Source organism: Centruroides vittatus, unplaced genomic scaffold (assembly GCF_030686945.1).
Source record: "Centruroides vittatus isolate TY-2023 unplaced genomic scaffold, ASM3068694v2 contig_377, whole genome shotgun sequence".
Taxonomy (NCBI): Eukaryota; Metazoa; Arthropoda; class Arachnida; order Scorpiones; family Buthidae; genus Centruroides; species Centruroides vittatus.
This window is the reverse complement of record NW_027122198.1, coordinates 585,905-609,979: the sequence shown is the minus strand read 5'-3', so window position 1 is coordinate 609,979 and position 24,075 is coordinate 585,905. Positions and strand designations below refer to the sequence as shown.

Genomic DNA, 24,075 nt, shown 5'->3' with positions numbered 1-24,075 from the left:
ACGAAAGAAATAAACCTTATTCGTATTTTTATTTACATTTTAAATACATGATTCTCCGTTGATAGACAAATACACAAGTCCGCTTCTGAAATTCGACTACAGCGGGCGGGTGAGAATACGCACGAGCCCGCCGTGGATATCGATCTGGATCCGGTGGAGGAAATTACGGAGAACGAACAAACCACACTTACAAAGTTGGACTTTAATCGTAATCTTTAGTACAAACTTCGGTCCCGATTCCGGGGCAACGGCTCGTCAGCGGTATTTACAACTAAACTCTAAAATTCGAAACCACAATCGTCTTTCCTGGCGAAACACTCAATGGCCCCCACACAATTTTAAAACCGAAGAGGTGCGCCGGTTTTCCCACGCGGGACCAACTAACACGCGCAACCTTCAGCTTTGGACTTGCGTTCGTCGGATAGCTTGATCTGGTCGGGAAAGTCGTTGTAGAGTTCCACTTCTGTCTCCTGGGCCAGAGCATTCTTGGCCACCGTCTGAAACGCCCGTTCCACATTGATGGCTTCTTTTGCACTGGTCTCGAAATATGGTATGTTGTTCTTACTCTGACACCAGCCTTGGGCCCTCTTCGTCGATATCTATCAAATAAAAGTCTCATTCAAACGTTTTACTTACTAAAATGGTAACCACCACTTAACAAATAAGTCAAAAACCCAACGATTAATTCCCATATAAAATTAAAAAACTGAACAAAATACAATTAAACTAGTAATTTATTTCGAGAGGCCTAAGTAAGGCAAATTATACACAAATATATAATTCGTGCATATGTATGATATGCATTATTAAAATTTGAGTTAGTGGAATCTGGTCGAGTACAATTTATTATAAAGCATTTTGTATTTGCTGAAAAATGAGCAAAATGTCGATTTATCACTTTAAAATAAAAGTTGTGTTTTATTAATTGGTGTCTATAAAAATGTTACTTCTTGATGGCACTTAAATAACTTACTAGTTCTGCATTATTTGTCTGAAAAGGGATCATTTTACCATTTAGATTAATTCTCTCTTTGTGTAAAAAGAATTATTAGGGAAGAGAAGTGAATTAAATGTTATAAAATTTTATTCTAGAATAAATGATTTGATATATCAATAAATATAAAATAACCACGACTTACTGCTCTGTTTTCGAGATCTATCTTATTACCGATGACGACGAATGGGAAATTTTCAGGATCCCTGGGCGAAGCTTGAATGAGAAATTCGTCTCTCCACGAGTCTAGAGATTTAAAAGTATTCGGTGCAGAAACATCGAAAACCAACACGCAACAGTCTGCGCCTCTGTAGAAGGCCACACCCAACGACTGGAATCTTTCTTGACCGGCGGTGTCCCAAATCTGAAAACAATTTACAAATTTTAACAACAATTTAGATAACTAATGTTGAATTTTTTCATTATCCCATAACCATAACTTGTTTTATAATTAACTGTAAAAGTGAGAAAAATGAAGTGTGGTAGGGCCCTGCGATATGCAACCAATACATTGCGAAACCTCTAGCTTAAACAAATTTGCAAAAAATAGCAAACCCTATTTATAAACTATTTTCTAGCGTATCTATTTATCATGAAATAAATAAGGCAAATAAATACTACATTAACAATAAATAGCATGACACTGTAAATCATTAAAATAATTCAAAATTTTCAGAAGAAATTTTTTTCTTTTCTCACAAAATCTAAAGTTTTAATTTTTCTTTCTTCTAAAGTAGACATTTTACTGTTTTTCTTTGGCTTATCAAAGCTACCGTCGTCACTAGCCTTGTATTTTGGAATCGTGTTTGTAAAGTTAACATAAATGAAACAAAGAGAAGAGCCGATATTGCACAGACGTATAAGCCAGGACTGTGGACGAAGACTAATTCAAATCCCCATGTTTAGTGCAAAACAACGAAATGAGTCATGGTAGCACTTTCTCAGAATGAGAATGTGTGTAACTGAGGGAGATGCTGAGAGATTTCATCACCTTAAAAACTAGTGAAGACTTATCACACAATTAAGAATTTTTATTTTATGTATTTTTCTTTTTTTTTTGCATGTTAAATAGTATAAGCCAAAACTTGTAAATCCATATATGATGAGGTCCTACCATATAAAAAAAATTTATTTTTCAGTATAATATATAAATATATGTTATGGCTAGAGTCTGTAAAATGGATATTGCTAGGATTAACCAGTTAATGTTAACTTTGCTGTAACTAAAAAAACTAGGATAATCTATTAAATTTTAACTTTATCCATATAAAGTGTGCTTTATTCAATTTTAAGTGAATAAAACTGACAATCCAAAAATGAATGGATGCAGCAAGAACAAAAGTTAAAATTTGGGCTTTATCCTGCTAATGTGGAGTCTATCCATCCTTTATTTAAGCACAGCTAAATACCACTATTGCATTTTTGTGGGCATGAGCGTTTTTTAGCTACTACATGGATAATTAAAATGGGTAATGTTACCTGGTCTTAAAATGTATCACCAGATTTCAAGCCAACATGGAAACATAGGCAACATGGAAACAATTTGGTGATTTTTTTCATGCCTATGAAAAATTTCTTTAAAAAACACTCAAATTCCAGGATTATATTAATAAATACAATTGAATACAAATGCAAAAACCTTAAAAATCCTTTTGAATATACACAGCATCATGTGAAAACATATTGCTACACTACCTTCATTTGAAGCTAAATAAATAAATAAAATTAAAAGCCTTACCAAATAATCTTTTATCTTTTTAAATTGTATTTATTGCTAAGATAAACACCTGGTATATGTCATTTAAGACTTATGTACAGTACATATTGGTATTCTGTAAAAGTACTTCTTTTTGTTACCTTAAAGCTAAATCTGATGATATGTTCTTGAAATAACTGGCAACATTTATTTTCATTCGTCTCAGTTTTTATGCAAGAGAAATAATAAATTCTAGCCATTTGAAAAACAAAATTCTTTCTATATCCAAACCTGTATTGGATATGGTTAACTGGCTAAAGCAAAACCCTAAATTTTCTCCTCACTTTACCCAAAATGGAGTAGATAAAAAGCCCAATTTTAACTTTTATTCTTGTTTCAGCCATCTTGTTTTTGGTTGGTTATCTGCTTGTGATTTGGATTAGCAAGTTAATCCTAGATTTACCCAATTTACAGACTTTATATATATATATATAATGCTGATTATTTTCATTTATACAAAATTTACATTTGGAAAAATTGTATTCAATAAATAAATGTAATGAAAAACTTAATCAAAATCAAAAAGAAGATATAAAAAGTCTATTTCACACCATATGAAATAGTTATAACTGGCAAGGGTTTCTTTAAGATTTTGATTAAAATTCATCTTCCAGGTATTTTTAAATTAATAAAAATATGTCTTCAAAATTTTTCCAATAAATAACAAACAGGAAAAAATTGCAGTTATAAATGATACTCCAACTTCATTGAGAATTAAAACATGAATAGTATTCCACTTAAGATACTCAAATCCTAAATGATATCTTAATTATTTACAGCTTTAACTTGTGGTAGTGGTGATTTCAACACCTACTTGTTTTGGCACCAATTTGGTGAAAAATGCCTGCATTTCTGCAGGCATTTTTCACCAAATTGAGTTACTTAGCATGATTCCATGATATCCTCATGATACATGCAACCTAACTATGTAAAAATTTTGGTCAAAAAAATTTTTTTGCTGAGAATTGTCACCTTACATGTACAATTTTTCCTTACTGTCACACAATTATATGTAATATGATGATTTTCCACACTGATTAATTTTTGTAGGGTAGATGTACCAGTTTTGGCCGGTGTACCAGTTCTGGCCAGAAAACAAATTTAACTTAAAAATATAATCACCACATATTCAAATCTGTCCAATGAAACAAACTTTTATTGTTAACTGTTCACACAGTTAACAATAAAAGTTTGTTTCATTTGTGATTATATTTTTAAGTTAAATTTGTTTTCTGGCCAGAACTGGTACTACGCTGGCCAAAACTGGTACATCTACCCTAGTGATTACTTTCAACATTGAAACATGAATATGTATTTACATATGTATTTACAGTATTTGAATCTCATAGAGCCATATCTTGCACCACTGTTGAGATGTTAAATATATTTGTGGGAACCCAGACTTCAACCAAAAATAACACAATTTTGTCATATAAATTTTGATAATTGTCAACTACTACCCGAAAACATCTTGTTTTACATGTTCTTGATGGCAAAAGTAACGCTTTCCTGCAATCTTTTAACCTCCCAGCTGTATGCTACCAATTTTAATATAAAAATTGATGGCCCGATGAGTCAGTCATCACCAGTTCCTCAAGTGGGTCAATCGTTTGTGTGCCTCAGTTACGTCTTTTGGAGACATCAATTTATTCTATTGCTGGATACATTGGCTCTGCATCAATGCATATTTCTGCAACCTCCACTACAGATACTTCATCCTTCTTGTCTATGACCATATCTTCTACAGTAGACTTACAGAATACAAACTATCTTCGAGAACAAATAAAGAAAAAATATATTTCTCTTTTAGACAATACATACAAAATGTGTCTTTTTATCCAGAAGTCCTTTCTCACGCAGTTGAGGGATAAGACAATTCCACGGCGGAGTCGACCTTTTATTTGAGGCTTCTCGTCCGCCTCACAATGTAAAATAGTCCAATATTTCCCTCTAGTGGTGGCAGCACAATTTAAAAAATAATTTACAATTTTTAAAAATAAGCCAGGACGATTGAGTACAAATGAAGAAAAAATATATTTCTCTTTTAGACAATACATACAAAATGTGTCTTTTTATCCAGAAGTCCTTTCTCACGCATTCAGAATAAATGGCTTATTTTTAAAAATTGTAAATTATTTTTTAAATTGTGCTGCCACCGCTAGAAGGAAATATTGGACTATTTTACATTGTGAGGCGGATGAGAAGCCTCAAATAAAAGGTCGACTCCACCGTGGAATTGTCTTATCCCTCAACTGCGTGAGAAAGGACTTCTGGATAAAAAGACACATTTTGTATGTATTGTCTAAAAGAGAAATATATTTTTTCTTTATTTGTACTCAATCGTCCTGGCTTATTTTTAAAAATATCTTTGAGAACTTTTATCTTATCGACCCAACCTGCAACCATCAGATTCCTACTCCTCTAGAAGGTATTTATCCTCACGTGCTCTATTGTAAACGTTCTCTCTCAAGACCATCTATGGTATATAGGTCAGTTATTTCGACATATTACAACGTATATATCATGTAAATCTTTTTCTTTTCAAATAAACAGTTACTTGTTTGTTAAACCTAGTATCAGAGTGCATTACTTCTGTCACACCGTCTTATAGTCCTCCATCTGGAATCCAATTGCTTAAGCACACGACCAATCGCAAAACCTAGTTTCTAGCAAAAAACAATTTACTGTCATGGCTTCTGTGTCGAACAGGACACAATGGTGTCATCCTGATGTGGCATCGGAAAGGTGTTGACCCTCCGGTCACATATTTACACAGTAATTGTATTTGAAAGAAACTGTATTTATGCTTAATATTTGTATATATGTAAAAAAATTCTTAGCAATCAAAAGATGTGGTGAAAGTTTGAGTCCTGGCTTAAATTATAGTTAGTGATTATCATTACCTGCATTGTAACCAATCTGTCATCAACTGTTACTTCTTTCGTTAAGAAATCTGCACCTATTGTGGCTTTGTACTGATTACTGAATTTCTTATTGACATACTGATTCATTAAGGATGTTTTTCCAACTCTGAAATAAATATTAAAAAATAATATAAATTCCTATTTAATAAAAAAATATATTTAAATAGCTATTATTAATTTGATACAGTTTTGGCAATATAAGAAATTTTCATTTTAATTTTTGAATAAATTTAATAAAAGTAGTGGGCTATTTAATAAAATACTTAAAGCATTTTATATAAAGTATTAATATAAAGAGTAGGTAGGAGATTTATTTTTATTAGTTTAAGTATTAAAATCACACTTTTTTCCTGTCACAGAGATAGAAATAACAGCACCAAGAATTGATGAATTGTCACAAAATTTTCAAACAAGTGAGGGCTAAGAAAAGCAAACAAGTCATTTAGCCTGATGGAAGAACAGTAAAGGGGAGAAAAGCAGGTAAGAGAGTTGGACTGAGGAAAAGTAGAAAGGGGTTGGGATGAACAAAGCAAACAGGTGTGGGAGCTTCAGGCTCACCTTGCAAGAGGTTGAGTGAAGGGAGCAAAACAAAGGAAAGCAAAGCAAGTGGAGGTTGGCTTCACTAAGGTTAAATCACCACAAAATTTTTGTTACATTGATCTGTATTGGAAACAAATGGATAAAGCTCATAGAGCAAGCAAGTGATGCAAACCACAAAGTGATTTCGGTCTGTCCAACTATCGCATGAGGAAGGTTTAACCAAACTGTATGAAATTTTGTACATATATTCAGGATAGTCCTGGAAAGATCAATGACTACTTTCCATTTCCAAAATCATTCAAATTTATAAGCTTTGATATAGTTTGCAAGAGTAAATAGTTCATATCAGGTCTTTTAAGTGAATAGGAAGTTTTTCCAGAAGCCATTGGAGGTTAAGTGAATAATAAAATTTGAAGCTATGTTGTGATCATTAACAAGCAATAGTGAACATCAGTGAAAGCTGATCAAATAAACTTTGATTGGTCTGCCTGTTATTTGAACCAAATGTGTGCAGTACTGAGCATATGACCATTGTCATTTTTACTTGAGTCAAAACTGTCACTAGAATTTGTTTATGATGTAAAATTGTTTTTGGTTGGATTATGCTGCATTAGATTTTTATTTGTTATACAGTGTTTTTATGTTTTCTGAATTGCATTTCAAAGATTCCACAAAAGTCTTCAAATTTGTACAGTATATGTAACTAATTTCAAATTTGAATAATGTTAAATGTTTCCCTCAGCATACTCAATATAATCTAATAATAATCAACTGTACTTTGAATTTAATTCATTCCAGGAGATTATTTGATCTCCAAATCAATTTTTCCCATTAGAAATAATGGAGAGTCAATTAATCCATTCCCAGACCCTGAACTTTATCACAGTAATCAGTTACTGTGATTGACGTTGAAGAGTCCCATATATTGGTGTAAACTGTCACAGATTATACCTTTACTGAAGAGGGATCAGCAAGAACTCTGATCCAAAATATATTTAAATAAAATATCTAATAATAAAACAGTCTTCTGAGTATATCCACCATTTTCTCAGCAACTGCCACTAATTATATCAACACACCTAAATTTTTTGCCAAGCATAAATTATTTTATTTCTCGAACGTTTTCAACCTGTTTATTATAGGTCATCTTCAGGTTTACAATTACTGTTCCAAAATGGAATACGTTTTTCGAATATGTTTCATTTCAAATTTAAAAGATTTACAATAATTGTGTATATTAAATAAATGAAAAATAAACAAATACAATAAATAAATAACAGTAAAAATAAAATAAAATAGCATCCATTGCATAAGAAGTAGAAAAGATGGAAATATATAACAGTAAAATGTATAACCGTTGCCTAAATGCCAAGAATGCAAAAGAATGCAAGTACATGACAGAAAAAAGCATGGGGATTAAAAAACCTTAAAGCTTGTAGTAGTTATACTTAGCCTTGTTTACTGTGTTTATTTATTTATGCTATTTTATTTTATTTTTATTGTTACTTATTTATTGTATTTATTTGTTTTCATTTATTTAATAAACACAATTATTGTAAACCTTTTAAATTTAAAATGAAACCTATTTGAAAAACATTGTGTTCCATTTTGGAACGGTAATCATAAATCTGAAGATGGCTATAATAAGTACATTGAAAATGTTTGAGAAATAAAATAATTTATGCTTAGCAAAAAAATTCAGGTGTCTGGTATAATTAGTCTTCTGAGTAACTCTTGAACTCGGGTGAACGTCAAATTTAAAGGCCATAACATTTTGGTTTATTTGCAAAAATCCCTTTAAAGTGAATGATTATATCCGGTAAATATTGCTAGTTTTAGATTTGTAGTAAAAATATTGTAATGTGTAAAGAGACGATGCTCTTAAACTTCAGACATGTCAAATGTAGTTTAAAACATTCTGTTCAAGAAATTTTGAACTGAAAGATACAAAAAATACAGGGCATGTAAAGGCTGTCAACCAAGAAAACTTACAGGAAAAACTTGTTAAAAAAATTGATGAATAACACATAGTATGGTATATGTAACCAAACATACCAAAAATAAAGTGAAAAAAGTACTAAAAACATACAAGCATAATGTGAGAGTAAGGATGACTTGGACACACAAGAGATTGCGTTTAAGCTTCAAGCACAATTTTTCCATTGCACGTGAAATTCAAACTCCAAGGTAAATTTTTGTTGAATTTTGCATTCAAAGTACTAGATACCACTGTGTATGAGGAAAATGGAATGGATAAGATGGGAAGTTTGCAACAATTATATTTTGTCTTGAAACAAGTCAATGACATCATGCAATAAATTTCTAGGAGAAAGAAATGAGCTGACACATTTGCTTTGAAACTTCATTGAAAACTCTTGGCAAGTTCAATAGTTAGAAAGAAAAGTAAATTTAAAAATTTTTGTTTTAGATTTCACTGACCCAGAAAGTTTGATTTACAGCTATGAAGCAAGACTATGAAATAACTTGAATTCTAATGTCTATTAGCTGCCATTATTTTTCAAACCTGAACATGTGAGATTGACTGATAAAATCAAACTGGTTCAGTAATGTGACTCAAAGTAAAAAAAAATCCAACAGATTGAATTCTCTCATTTCACTGCAATAGTCTTGCCAAATATGGTCACTGAATGTCAAAATTTTATTCAAACAAGCCAAACTCATACATATTGTGATTTTGGGCTTACTTTAACTTTACTTGATATATCATTTTCCCCAAGCATAGTTGATTACCTCAAATAGTTTATCTATATACAGTGGGTGATCGGTTAACAAACATAATCTGTTCCAAGACTTTGTTTGCTATCCGAACTGTTTGTTAACCGATTATCAATTTACCATAGGTTTTTATGGGAATTTGATTAATTCATTCCAGAGACCCCAAAAAATAAAAAATATATACTTTCTTCCTACGTTTATTTATATGTAATAATAAAAATACATATATACACAGTCTTGCATTTTTATTAGTCATGTTTTTCTGTTTGAGGGGGAAAGAATCTGTCTAATGTTGACTGCTTTTCTCTCTTCTTCAGGATTTTTCAGAAGTAATTAATAGCATTGCAATTGTAGAGATCCCCAAGCCTATTAATCCCAGCCTGGTTTGAATACCATTCTAAGATCGTCATTCTGACATCCTCCCACTTCTTTAAAAGATCTTTAATAGCAGATATCGACATTAATACTCTTTTTCAGAAGAAAACATATCTTGCCGAGTTTCTCGGCGTTCTTCTGTCGTCAGATCTGTTTCAGATTCCATTATGAGCTCTCCAATGTTCTTTATTTCTCAGATGTGACTTGTTACTCCTTTAGACGCTTGATTATACTATAACTTTTTACATAAAATTGAACTGCAGTCTACTGTAGACCTGTTCGAGCCATACTGCCCAGCAACATCAGACATCTGCCCACTCTCTACTGTTACTACAGGGGTGGATCAAATATAAATGGTAATTTTGCTATTCTGCTTAACATGCAGTTCCTAGCTAGATGATGTAGAAGGCAGTTGATGTTTGGTTTGTGAGAAGTAGGGAACTGGCTTGGTTAATGAGCACACTCAGTTCTGTCGTCAGTACAGCCATGACCAAGCAAAAGGTACAGTCCCAACCAAAATGGTTGACTATCAGTCAATCGATTGCGCAGCTGTGGAAATTGATCGCTTGTTATGCCAGGACGTTCTATCTCTTGGCAAAGGCATTTCAGGTGGACTGATCCGATTTGAGCCGTAATAGGGGTGAGGAAATCGAGCCGGAGGGACTTAAGCGTGCAGTCAAGAGCACTGCAGGTTGACAAGACTAATCGCTCATCGCTTGCCTAACACTGCGTGTGTAGTATCGGCCATTTTTCTTTTAAAATTGTAAATTTGCAGCCACTGATCATCAGAAATATGATTTTATCTGTTATCTTTATACTTTTCTTTCTATATAATGTTTTATTTATGTTTATTTTCCTGTAATTTGAGACGATACAGCTTTAAAATAAACAGATCAGGTCTCACTTGCCAATAGATTATCTCAACTTTCACCGATTGTCTGTCGTCGGTTCCTTTGTAATCGGAAAGGAATAGATCCTGTGTCAATTTCCACTGTTAAGTGTTTATTGTTTTTGCGGTAATCTGAGTAGAGGGGAGAAGTTACTTAATAAACCGCCAAGTGTTTTATTACTGTTTAAACGACTGCTCCCCAGTTGTTATTTTTAGTAATTGGAGAGGACTGCTCCCCAGTTGTTATTTTTAGTAATTGGAGAGGGATAGATCGTGCGTCAAGGTCAGTTAAAGTTTATTACTTTCGCAACAGGATGTCATCTGAGCTGCCGCCCACTCCCCACCCTAAACGACAACAATGCGCTAAGTGTTTTATTACTATGTAAACAAAAACTCCTTTCCCTGTCAGAAGTGGGTCAAATGTCAAGGTTACTATTTAATTGTATTGAACAGAATGTTGTCCTTGATATTTAACTATCATTTTGTCAGAACTCTTTATTTTTAATACTTTTCTTATAATTTATTTCTGCTTCGGTTATAAAATTGTTTTTATCATGTTTTAAATCCGCACGTTTTATAATACACTTGTATAAAATTACGAATTAAAATTGCAATGCACAAGTGTATTATAAAACGTGCGGATTTAAAACATGATAAAAACAATTTTATAACCGAAGCAGAAATAAATTATAAGAAAAGTATTAAAAATAAAGAGTTCTGACAAAATGATAGTTAAATATCAAGGACAACATTCTGTTCAATACAATTAAATAGTAACCTTGACATTTGACCCACTTCTGACAGGGAAAGGAGTTTTTGTTTACATAGTAATAAAACACTTAGCGCATTGTTGTCGTTTAGGGTGGGGAGTGGGTGGCAGCTCAGATGACATCCTGTTGCGAAAGTAATAAACTTTAACTGACCTTGACGCACGATCTATCCCTCTCCAATTACTAAAAATAACAACTGGGGAGCAGTCCTCTCCAATTACTAAAAATAACAACTGGGGAGCAGTCCTCTCCAATTACTAAAAATAACAACTGGGGAGCAGTCGTTTAAACAGTAATAAAACACTTGGCGGTTTATTAAGTAACTTCTCCCCTCTACTCAGATTACCGCAAAAACAATAAACACTTAACAGTGGAAATTGACACAGGATCTATTCCTTTCCGATTACAAAGGAACCGACGACAGACAATCGGTGAAAGTTGAGATAATCTATTGGCAAGTGAGACCTGATCTGTTTATTTTAAAGCTGTATCGTCTCAAATTACAGGAAAATAAACATAAATAAAACATTATATAGAAAGAAAAGTATAAAGATAACAGATAAAATCATATTTCTGATGATCAGTGGCTGCAAATTTACAATTTTAAAAGAAAAATGGCCGATACTACACACGCAGTGTTAGGCAAGCGATGAGCGATTAGTCTTGTCAACCTGCAGTGCTCTTGACTGCACGCTTAAGTCCCTCCGGCTCGATTTCCTCACCCCTATTACGGCTCAAATCGGATCAGTCCACCTGAAATGCCTTTGCCAAGAGATAGAACGTCCTGGCATAACAAGCGATCAATTTCCACAGCTGCGCAATCGATCGACTGATAGTCAACCATTTTGATCGGGACTGTACATTCGTCTGTTGCACAACGCATCATCATAAAGTTTTTAACTAATGAGGGTGTTAAACCCTCGGAAATTTTTAGTCGATTGTAGACACAGTCTGGGGACAGTACACTGTCTCAGAATCATGTGTATACGTGGGCCAGAGAATTTAAGGGTTGGCGAGAACATGTTGAAAATGAAAGTCATGATCGATGCCCAAGGACAAGCCTTACAGATGACAACATCCGTGCCGTTCAAGAGCTTATTGAACGTGATTGCCGGTTAACTGTTGAAGAAATCTCATCAGAAGTGGGTATCAGCTATGGGAGTATTCAATCTATTATCACTGAGCATCTTGGCTTCACAAAAATTAGTGCCTGATGGGTTCCAAGGTTGTTGGCCTCACACCACGTTCTTGGCAAGGAATAAATTGGAGAAATGGGCTGGGAAATCCTCAAACACTCTCCTTATAGTCCAGACTTGTTCCCCCTGTGACTATTTTTTGTTCAACCCTTGAAAGAATCACTTGGAGGAAAATGATTTGCAAGCAATGAAGAAGTCGAGGAGCACGTGCACAATTGGCTCATAACTTGCCCTCAATCTTTTTATGAGAGAGGGATATTGAAGCTTCCAAATTGTTGGCAAAATTGTATAGAGCTTGCAGGAGGATATGTAGAGAAGAACTAAAGTTTTCACTTGTGTATATTATTAATCAATAAATGTCTAAAAAAATTACCATTTATATTTGATTCGCCCTCGTATTATACTCTCACCTTTTGAAAATAAAAACAGACGCAAAACTTAATGAGTGCCCGACCAACAATCTTGCAAATACTATAAAAGAACTGTTTCTGTCAAAAAAATAAAAGGCTGAAATTACAAGGGAGGATTTCAAACTCCGGAAGAATACTATCTGACTGGGTGAGTGTCGATGTTGATGTCTCCCACACTCCAAAAAGTTTCGAGTTGTTGCCTGAAGACAAGGGAAGACCAATCAGTATTCATTATTTTACGTCGCTTCTTCTTGTGTTTGTTTTGTGAGGTGTTCATTATCTGATCATGTGTTCGTTGTCTGAACATAAAAATCTTTCACAAAAGTGTTCATTATCCAATCACCCACTGTATTTGAAAAATTTAATCAATCAATTCAACATACAAGCAAAAAAACAAATGATTGAAAAATCACTATTTTTTTCAGCAATTATATATTAATTATTATATAATAGACTAGACATATTTAAAATTGCTGTATAATTATTTAAATTAGAATTATCTTTTATTAAATGATTTTAGAAACAGCTAGATAAAAATATGAACTAGAGTAAGATTTAGAGCAATTCCTGGTAACCAACAGATATATTACTAACAAGTTATATAATCTAGATTTTGAATCAACCCTTGCTTCTAAATTATTAATAAAATAATCAGTCTGTTTCTGGGTTTATATATGTGTAGGTTTGTTTATTGTCTTTCTTTCTTCATAGATGGCACTATTTCATAACACATTGTATTATTTATTATTTATGATTATTATTATTATTATATTGTTGTTATTAATATTACCTTAATAGTAATATTCTTATAATATTTATTATTAATTTTATTATTACAATATCCAAAGACCAGGTGGCACTTCATACATTTGGCATTGCCATTTTCTATTTAGAAGCATGGTATATCAATGCCTAAGAGAAAGAAAAGCAAAGAAACCGTTTTCAAGGTTATAAAATTTTTGTACAGTTCCAAATCTGGGATGCAAATGGCAGAAGTGTCTATATTGCCATGGTCCACCATGTTATCCAAGTCAGGTTAGTCTAATAAGTGAGTAGCATTCAGTGGAAACATATATTAACTAGGGGAAGGAAATGGGATAAATATATTTCACCCTTTTCTCCTTGTATTACAGTAACATATTAACAAGGGGGCTCCAAATGACAAAAGGCTAGACCATGAACTACACACTTGATAGAGAACTAGCTAATATACAGTAAAACCTGTTCAAAACAGAACCTTAATAAAACAAAGATGGCTAAATGAGAAAAATTCTTCCAAATGCAGCAGTTTTGTATTAAAAAAAAAAGCCTGTTCAAAGCAGAAACCTGCCAAGTTAGAAAAATATTCAATATTGTATGAGTCCAGTTTATACAGGTTTTACTGTATGTATAAATTTGAATCATGTAAACATACAAAATACGTAATCATTATACCAACTAGAAACATGTCTGACCAAGTATCTTCTAAGGCATTCAGCTGACCATAACATGTAATTTATCTCAAAACATATGAACTAATTTAGCCTAGAATATCTAAACCAAATAAATAATCAAAAATCTAGCAATTTTCAGCAATTTGGTTTAATAAGCTTCATCTAATTGCTCTTCTTTCTTCTAAATATATGTTTAAATAACATCAAAACTATAACTGTTTCAAATTCAGTTTAATTAATATTCTTAAAATGATATGCAAATTTACATGTAATTGTTTAAATTTGTAAATATTTTAAAAATTAAAAAGAAGCTTAAAAACAATTTATACTGCATTTATAGTAATAAGGTTTAACAAAACAGATAAATTCTTACTACATTTTAGTCTATGTGAAATAGACAATTTTTCTGTTTTGTTATGAACTGGTGATGGTTTATTTGGTGAGTGATAATTTAGAATTTAAATTTCTTAATAATATATAATTTGTCTAATGATGTATTTGTGAAAATTGTCCTTCCATACCATATAAAAGTTTTAAAATATTTTAATAAAATTAATAATAATAATAAAGTTTACTTACCCACTGTCTCCAAGTATTATAACTTTTAGTAATACTTTCTTTCTAGATGACATTTTATTAATTCTTAATTCTGAAAATATAGAATAATTTTAAAAGTTACAATATGCATTCAAATTTTTCAGTAAATGAAAATAAAAATTTTGTTAACAAATATTTCAATTCCTCCTAATTGTATGATTAATTTTTAGTTAATTCATCTAATTTACAAAATAAACATTACATCATATATATTATAACTGATTATAAAATTATTACTCCACTATCTTATGATAATTACAATATCCTGATTATAGAGATTATTTGAATTATCTCAATTATAACAGACAAATTATCAGACAATATTCATATGATAATTTTAACTTCTATTGTTATCAAAACAACATAACTAAGAGCTTAACTAAAAATAAATCAACATCATGTTCTTTACCATTAACAAATTAATATTCATAAAACATTAAATTTTTATGAGCTGAATGTTCCTAAAGTTAAAAGTACAGTTACGTTGCCCTTATAGTACATTAAACCAGTTTTTGCATCATGCAGAATGAAATTCTTCTCACAAACTGTTGAGATTGACATATCAATGATTAGGTTATATATGGAACTGATTAATAATGATGTAATTATCTTTAACATTTAATAGAAAGAAAGATAATTTTAATTTGTTGAGTGAAATTGAAGTATTACTTCATTGGAATGTCATCAATCAGCAGAATCTTGATAAAATGTACGAAATGTTACAACAGTGCTTGTTTCCAAATAATACACTTTGAACAATTTGAGCATAAGAACACACAGTATTTCTTGTCTTCGCTCCAAAGTGCTAAACTTTGTTTTTAATATTAGTAATCATTAGTAACAGAGTAATCACGCTGTTAATAAGTACACAATATAGTCTGCATTATATTTCTCTTACCTTGCAACATATATTGTATTTGTTTTTCATTACAGTTAAATATTTTTAAGTATACTTAAGAATCAGTATATATTAAAAAAAACAAAGAATTGTTTTAAATTAATTGCATTAATTAGCCATGCATGAGACAGATATTGAGGATAAAACATTAGTAAAACATAAAAAATTTTTAATCAAAAAATTAAACTTTAAAATATAAAATAGAACCATATTGTAACAGAACTGGATGCACTACCATTATCATCAACTGGAATAGGAATCATTTGCATCTCAAACAATTATGAACATAATAATTAAGAAACTATTTAATAAATATATACTATCAGAAGAGGAGCACTCTTTGAGAGAGTACAACATGGTATGATTGTACATAGTTTATCACTGTACAATCATACTTTGTGAAATGAAGTTAGTGGTTGCCACTTCAGACATTTATTATAAATATACAGAAAAATATCAAATAAAGTTTAATTTACTGAACTATATGTATCTAGTACTTGATATCCCAAAACACATACACAATTAGAGAGTTAATAACTGTAGAGACATCAATGTTGCCTACCACATTCAAAGTTTTGCACAGCTCTGCCAGTATTTGTTTCTGACACTAGAATCCTTCACAAAACAATGCTCTTATCATCAACCTTTACCACCCCTAAATTTATAGCAAGTTAAATATTAACATTCTGCATATTTGTGTATGTGTATTAATGTTTGACATGTCAGAATGTGATTTGATGTTCTTACAAATTTTTTTAGATATAACTAAATGTTTCCTCCAACTTTTTTGAAATCCTCATTGTTAACTGTACTAAAGGGAAGAGAATATCTTCCTTGTATACCAAAGATTGTGGATACCCTGTAAATTTAATGCAAATTTAAAATTTTTAAATGAATTAATTGCTTGAGTTACTATTTTTTCATCTTTGACAATTTGTTTACTTAGATATATATATACATTTTTAATTTTACATCACCTTCAGGTTAAGGAATAGACATACTACCAATTATGTTATCTGACATCTGATCCCATCTTTGCTTCCAGACATCTATTAATTCGAACCATAGATTGACCATAGATTGTGGTCACTGACTAGGGTGAATATGACCATAGATTGTGGTCACTGACTAGGGAGCATCACTCAAACAATATAACCAGTCTAAATTAATCAACAACCAAATTTTCAACTACATTTAAACTAATTGTATTTTAATAACTGAAATAAAATTTAATCTAAAATGTAGGTGGCCATGTTGTCCTCTTGTAAAATTAATAATTAGCAAATTAGCATATATATAAAAGAAAAGATTATGCAAAGGTTAATGAATAAAATTTTTAAAAAATTTTAAAGCATGAAATTTAAAGTCACAGTAAAACAAATTTTAGTTTTCAATTTTTCACTTCTGAAACACCAAAATTTTGAGTTAAAGGCAGTCAGTCATTACACATACGTAAAGGCTAAGATAGCTGCAGCAACTATTAAATACAATGTTTAAATCAATTAAAATCTATTTACATTAAAACATTAAATTATAATCATTACTTATTAAATGGCATTTATTATTTTTAGATCATTATCTATATCTTGTGTATATTTCATATTTGATAATGAAAGTGTCACTCATTTGGAATATTTATCTTGAGATAAAACTTCAAAGATACAGATATCATATGCAAACATTGATCACTGCTAATATAAATATACAAGAAAATTACTAAAATGAATAAATATTACCTTTCAACTTTAATTTAGAAATGTATAACATATCATTAACAATGATTTTGAAAAATGTATTTAAGTATATCTGTTTGGAACTATACACTTCAAAATCTTATATCTATGATATAAACCATATGACACTGTACTGCACATAGTGACAAATACTTTCATCCCAGGTTACATCCGAAACAAATAGTGAAACCATTATCTTTTTCTTATCTAAATTGAATATTATGTAAAAATATGAAAGTAAATTATTTAATTTTCACATTAAAAGGTATTGTATGTATGAATCAAGTTCATAATTCAATACTTCAGATGTATCTTTGAACCCAATCTTACTTGAATCTACTGTGTTATCAAATAATTAAACAAATGTAATGATAAATAAAATGAACTGTAATAATTATGTATTTACATTTTTATAATGAAATTATTTCCAATAAAATAATCTCTTCTTCATTTTTATTGTATGGATGCCATTCATGCTTTAATTTTAAGTCCTTATACAGAGTATAAGGCAAAAACTAGTCTTGTAGGCTACAGAAGTCTTGAGGTAGCAACAAGATTTTAGTGAGATAAACTTCTGTATTCTTTCTGACAAGTTAAATCTGAATCTTATTTCATATTTTAAAAAAGTTTTACAGCAGAAAAGAGGGATATTGATTGGCTTGCCCGTAGTGGAAAGTTTAGCAAAATTAGTGAGTGGTTCAAAAGACAGACTGAAATACAGTCAAACCCCAATTAACTGAAGTTCCACATTATTCAAGGCAAACTAGTAAGTGACTACACTGATGCTCTTATACCATAATTCACAAAAGTTTAAAGCAATAGCATGTATTAAAAAATGTTTTTCTTCTTCTTTTTACCTCTATGTCCTTACTGTTTTACATTCTGTGTATATATTATCTACTTGTACCTTGTTTATTAATAGGACTTATTATACTGGTGTAGTTTCTGATTAGCGAAGAGAGTAGATCTTAGTCAAAACAAAATATCTTTATTTTCACCTGCACACTCTTTTTGTGTTTTGGACCTGAAGGCCCTCTTCAGCAGGTTTACATTATTTTCTTTATTGTCCAACATTAATACAAGACTGAGAAACTAACCAAAACAACAAAAAAAAGAACATAACCTTATTTAAAAAATGTTAAGATAGGTATGTTATTTATTTTAATATCATCATATTTCTGTAAAGTTCTGCTTATACTCACAAACTCAGCATTGGTAATTTTATGCCCTATAATTTGTTTCTGTTACTTTTTATCATTAAACTTCAATATGAGACAAAACATTCATATTAAAATGTAATTATAATAATTAATTTTAAAACTATTATACATATTAGTTATATAAATAATGTAAAAAGTCATTGATTTTATATATGATTGCATTCACTAAGATATAAAAACAGTCTTAAAAGTGATATATTATATAAATCGTTTTATATTTGTAATTTTTAATCCAAAGTGGTCTTGGCCATCTATTTTATCTGAGTTTTCAGTTATCTGAGATAGAATCAATCCACATTACCTCAGATAATTAGGGTACTACTGAAATAGAAAGTATAACAAAAGAAATAAAGTTTTACAGAAGATATACAGATAATGTGTTCATTATTTGGAGGAGAAATGTGGAAAAAAAAACCATTATTGAAAGATTTTCAAATGGTGCATTGGGATTAAAACTGAATGTGGAACAGAAGTCTGAGAAAAGGTACATTTTTTGAATTTTGGATTAATAAGAATGTTGAGAAATGGAAGTGTATAGAAAGACAATTGTTAAACCAATTTATGTACTGTTTGATTCAGTAGATGCAGATATAAGACTGCTACTTTGGAAACTGCTGAAAAGAGCAATACTTTTGTCTCCAATATGAGTCTTTAGAGACAGAATTAAATCTGATAGGGAAACTGATGGAAGAGTATGGCTAATGAAGTCAGAAAAGTTTACTCAAGTTAAGAATTAGGTTAAAAAAAGAGAATCAGAAGTGGAAAATATGGTTTTGTTATACTGTGTAGATTTGTGAGGAAGATTTTAGAGAGCACTAGAAAAAACAACAAAACAAATAATTGTGAAGAAGAATCCCATATTTTTTAATAGGATTAATAATAATAGGAGACACACAAGACAGAAGGCTGAGTTTATATGATACCAGTAGAAGATACATTGAGAAAGAAAAATGCTATGTGGGTGCAACATAAAAAATTAATATTGAAGATGAGACCTCAAGAACATTTTGAGGACTGCAAGAAAAGAAGAATGACGACTGTTTTGGAGAAAAGTGTAATGGTCAAGTGAGAGAACACAGCTGTTTGAAAAGAAAAAGAACAAAAACAGAGGTATCACAATAGTGGAATGTGTAGATTTGAAGGAAAAGTCTACATTCTGAAGCAGTGAATCTAAAGGATGAGGAAATGCTATCAGAAGCCTAGGCAGAAGTGGATTGTGTGCCACAAAAGTATAAACAATTAGAGAATAATGTATAGTAAAGATTTAAAAGATTTGTGGAAACTATGAAGGTTGCAGGAGATAGAAACAGCATATATAATAATAAAAAATATTGAATAGACAAAGTAGAAGTATGATTTTTAAGCAAAGAACAGTCTGGAAGATGGCACCCTACTAGAGTTTTATTATTAAGAACTGACTCTAATTTCAGCACCAGAGTAAAATCTACACTTTCTTAAACCTGTTACCGGCACGTAACGCATATAAGATATACAGCGGGGACAAATGTTTTCGAACTATTATGCAGTTCTTCTTCAGGTCAACTAGCTTAGAAATGCTTCCGAACGGAGTGTATGGAATTCAACGGGATCGAATGTCATTTTGACGAAGTCAGTCCTGCCAACCTGCAGCTACCTCCTCCAGCACACAACCATGCATGTCAGGCAGAAGTGTATTATTATTATTATTATTATTTGAATATTTCTGACTTGACAAACTTTATAATTTGTTTGAATGACCTTGATAATAAGCATAAATTCTAAAGTACTTGGATAAATTATCAGACTGGTTTCTCCAGTAAAATAGTTTTTGAGGTAGATTAAAATTATTTTTTACTACTATTACTGGAGTTACTACTGCTTATAAATTCATATATCATAGAAGTCCCAACTGTAAAAATTTCATGTTGATACTTCATGACTAATGAAAATAGTTTTTCCAAAACATTTGATCAAATATATCTTGAGAAAATATTTTAAAAATTTTCCATCAAGATCATCATTGAGAAGTTTCAGAAAAGTAAGTGATCATAATTAAAGAGAAGAGATAAAACTATTGGACAAATCTCAACCAAATTTGATACAGATACTGTCTCAGTATAGTTTTATTTTTCAAGAAAAATTTTTCTTTAAAATTTAGCATTTAGCCACTAGTGTAAAATTTGGCGATAAAATAAAGTAAAATTGTTGTGCACTCTACATAGGTTATCTAACAAATTTCAGATGAAAAAGGAGTGACAAAACTTCCAAAATTTTTTAAGTGCCAAGTTAGCATCGCTGTTTCGTCGACAGAAAAGCTTATCCAGTAAGGCAAAGCAAACGCTATTACCATTCATCTGTTTAAGAATTGTAAAGCTCAAAAAATTGCAAAACAAAAAGAATGTTTTGCAATATTTACAACAATTTTGAATGCACTTGCTAAAACTCAATGTTTTAAAAAGCATATTCAAAATTAAGTAAACCTGGACTTCAATTATGATAGCAAAAGCAATTTAAGATTGTTCTTTTCCATTCACTCACTTCCTTTAACATACAAATAGCCTACTATTTGTTAGAACACAACTGCAATTGTATTTTTTTTGAATTTATAGTAAAACAAATTTTATTTTACTTTCGTCATGCATAGTTTAAAAAGTTACACACAAAATAACTTTAACCATTAACAAAAATAAGCAGCACCTTTCAAGACATTCAGCTATTTAAGAAAATTAAATAGTAAAAAAAAAAAGGTTCTCAAATAATTTATCACATTAATTTTAAACAGAATATAAAATTGACATCCTGTAAAACTAATTTCACTTTATTTGAAATTAATTTTAGTTTAAAATAAACCTCACAAACGAGTTACTTATACCAAAAAACGTTTAAATTTAAGCAATTTTTTCATCAAAATATCCCGAAATGAAACTAAAACGAAAACGATCTCGATATAAATTATGAATTGAAAATGATGAAAGCGTAACAAAAAATATAAGAGAGTCGAGAAGAAATGGCAATATTTTCGCTAATAAATACGGTCTTTGGCTTTAAAATGTAATTTAAAATGAATAATATCGTTTATGGTACGTAAATTGATCTTAACTTAATGACAAACGAGAAAATCAAAAGTTATAACTAACGAGAACTCACCAAAACGCTGTAGAAGCGATTTTAAAGGAACAAAATGGCGCAATTAAAATGGAATGACGTCATTCGGAATATATCCAACAAAATATATAGGCGATCGATAAAGATCTTGTTCATTTTAATCCATTCAAATTAATTCATTAATTATTAATACAAGAATAAAAGTAACTTTGACCATGAAATTGCCTTCGGCTTACAAATGATGTAATCGACAAATCGTCTGTTCCGTTCTTGTTTAAATTTATTAGTGAGGTTGAGGCCGAAGTTTTAAACGCGAAAATGTGTACGTCGGACGTTCACCGTCGCTTTCCTGTAAGCCTAGAAGTTTGACAATGGTGTTTGGAATGTCGAGCATGATTCCACTGACTTTCCAAACACAACATTGTCAAACTTCTAGGCTTACAGGAAAGCTGAACGTCCGACGTACACGTTTTCGCGTTTAAAACTTTGACCTCAACCTCGCTATTATTTTTTGGATTTTTTAGTTTTTTTTCTTCGGATAATATTGCAATCTCTCTATCAAGCGCCACTCCTGTGGAGTTGAATTTTTTCTATTTAAAAATTATAATGATTAAGTATAATATAAGGGGAAATGTCCTGCTTCCTGTTATTTCGCGCTATTACAGTAGACACTAGAGAGTCTTTATTCAGACCCAACGTGGCTCACAATGGATGGTTTGGTGATGAAAAATGAAGTCCGACATATCTGGTCTGGGACAAATCAGACATGAACATTTTCTGAAGTTCTCCGTCCGAATCTAATCCCGGGTTCCCCAGAACAGCATTGTGAGAGAACCTAACTCAATGTACTATCCAAAGTTATGGGAATTTTTTGTCTTCTACTTTTAACTCTTTCTGCCCTGTGGACACTAAGAGGACTTTTTCCATATACTGTACATCGTGGGTACGACTAAACTCACAATGGTCATTGGGGTAGTGAAGGACGGGGCCCAACATATCCGGGACAACTTTCTAGGGTTTCTCGATCCGTGCAGATTCGTTTCCGGGGCCGCAGATTAATAGGCTGCCACTTTAACCGTTCGGCCTCCCCCATCGAGCGGGTATTTAGTCAACTTGGGTCAAAGTTGGAAATTATGCTAAGGAAATAAAATGTGAATCGGAAGAAGAGAACAATACGTAGGGAAAAAATGTGAATAATTCACAAAGCATATACGTTAAGACATCCCACGCAATGATCCTGTCACAAAACGAAGAGAGAACTTGAAAACTAAACGAAAATGTTCCACAATAAAAAAATATTTTGTAAATTAGAAATTTAAATACATTCTTCCTGACTTTCGTCAATAGTTTGAAATAAAACTTCATCATCTCTCATTCATATTGAGAACTGTTGAACATGAAGTCATTCGTAATGAGTAATGCTGACGAAAGTCTGTTACACAGAAACTTGAATAAGAAAAAACTGAAGAATGAGAAATATACTGATTATGACGGCCGGATGGTCTAGCTATTAAGGTGTCAGGCTAACGCTTTGGAGAACCCGGGAGATAATCCATCCGAATATGTCGACCTCGTTCCTCATCACCCGGGCGCTCCATTAATTTGTTGACCTGGCCACAATGAGCTTGATGAGCTTGATAAAGTGCCCATAGGATGCAGACTAGAAAAATATGCAGATTTAAAAATATACAGAAATAAATAAGAAAACCGTTTCTTCACATTCTGCTTTCTCTGTCTGTAGCCCATCAGTGGTCGAGTGAATAAAATCATTGGCGCATTTAGAATTTAATCTTCTGGAAACCGAAGTTGAACAGATGAAAAATTTTAATGCAAATTTGCTAATTCATAAGGCCTACCAGTGGCCAAGAAGTTCCGTTCCTTGAACACTGGGAGTTGGGTTGTGGGTTATCCGGATTTTCTCCACGTCTGAAACGCCAATAAGGGCCTGTTACCCTTAAAAAGACCTGCCGGAAGGCATCCCCCTAGGCAGATCGCCCAAGTGTTGCGTTGCCATAACAAAAACAAAACAAAACACCTAAACTGACATCTTAACCGACTCGACTATTCAGCCGCCAGCATAGATATGTGTTCCATTTAAAGAAACTTTTCAAAAGAGCGATTGATATCAAAAGCACTGGATCTCTTTTGTATGACTGCATGTTACACCGAACAATGAGTTAGGGTCAAAAGATACAAAAGCTTTAAGATAAGCAAATTTTAAAAATTTTGTTTACTCGATCGTTTGTTGCACTGATTGTTGAGTCCTTCAATTTTTAAAATGCAGTAAGCCTTTGCTTTCAAGTTGTTTGATAAGCACTGATTCGAATATTTTCAGAATCGATTAATTTTCCTGTATACTTCTTTGTTTTCCTTGTAAGTTCCTAAAATTTTATACCGAACTTCCGTTTTCGTAGTCCCTGCACAGCGCAGCCAAATGGCCGAACGGTCAAGGTGGCAGCCTACCGCTCTGAGGGACCCGGGTTCGAATCCGAACGGGTCGAAAGGAATTTAGGGTTTTGG

The 24,075-nt window shown here is 31.6% G+C and overlaps 1 protein-coding gene across 2 annotated transcripts; it reads right to left on the bottom strand.

Annotated features, from left to right (window-relative positions):
• Positions 1–10: 10 nt before the first annotated feature.
• Positions 11–21,700, bottom strand: LOC136975663 (ras-related protein Rab-7a). 2 transcript variants are annotated; one of them, XM_067270770.1, is made up of 5 exons: positions 21,598–21,700; positions 14,603–14,672; positions 5,654–5,780; positions 1,140–1,358; positions 11–599 (listed from the first exon to the last, which is right to left on the bottom strand). In XM_067270770.1, the coding sequence occupies exons 2-5, from the start codon at positions 14,653–14,655 to the stop codon at positions 381–383; spliced, it is 618 nt and encodes a 205-aa protein (XP_067126871.1). In that variant the 5' UTR covers positions 14,656–14,672; positions 21,598–21,700; the 3' UTR covers positions 11–380. The 2 variants fall into 2 exon arrangements, with proteins under 2 accessions (XP_067126871.1, XP_067126872.1); XM_067270771.1 differs by lacking the exon at positions 21,598–21,700 and having other exon boundaries at positions 14,603–14,694.
• Between the last annotated feature and the right edge of the window lie 2,375 nt (positions 21,701–24,075).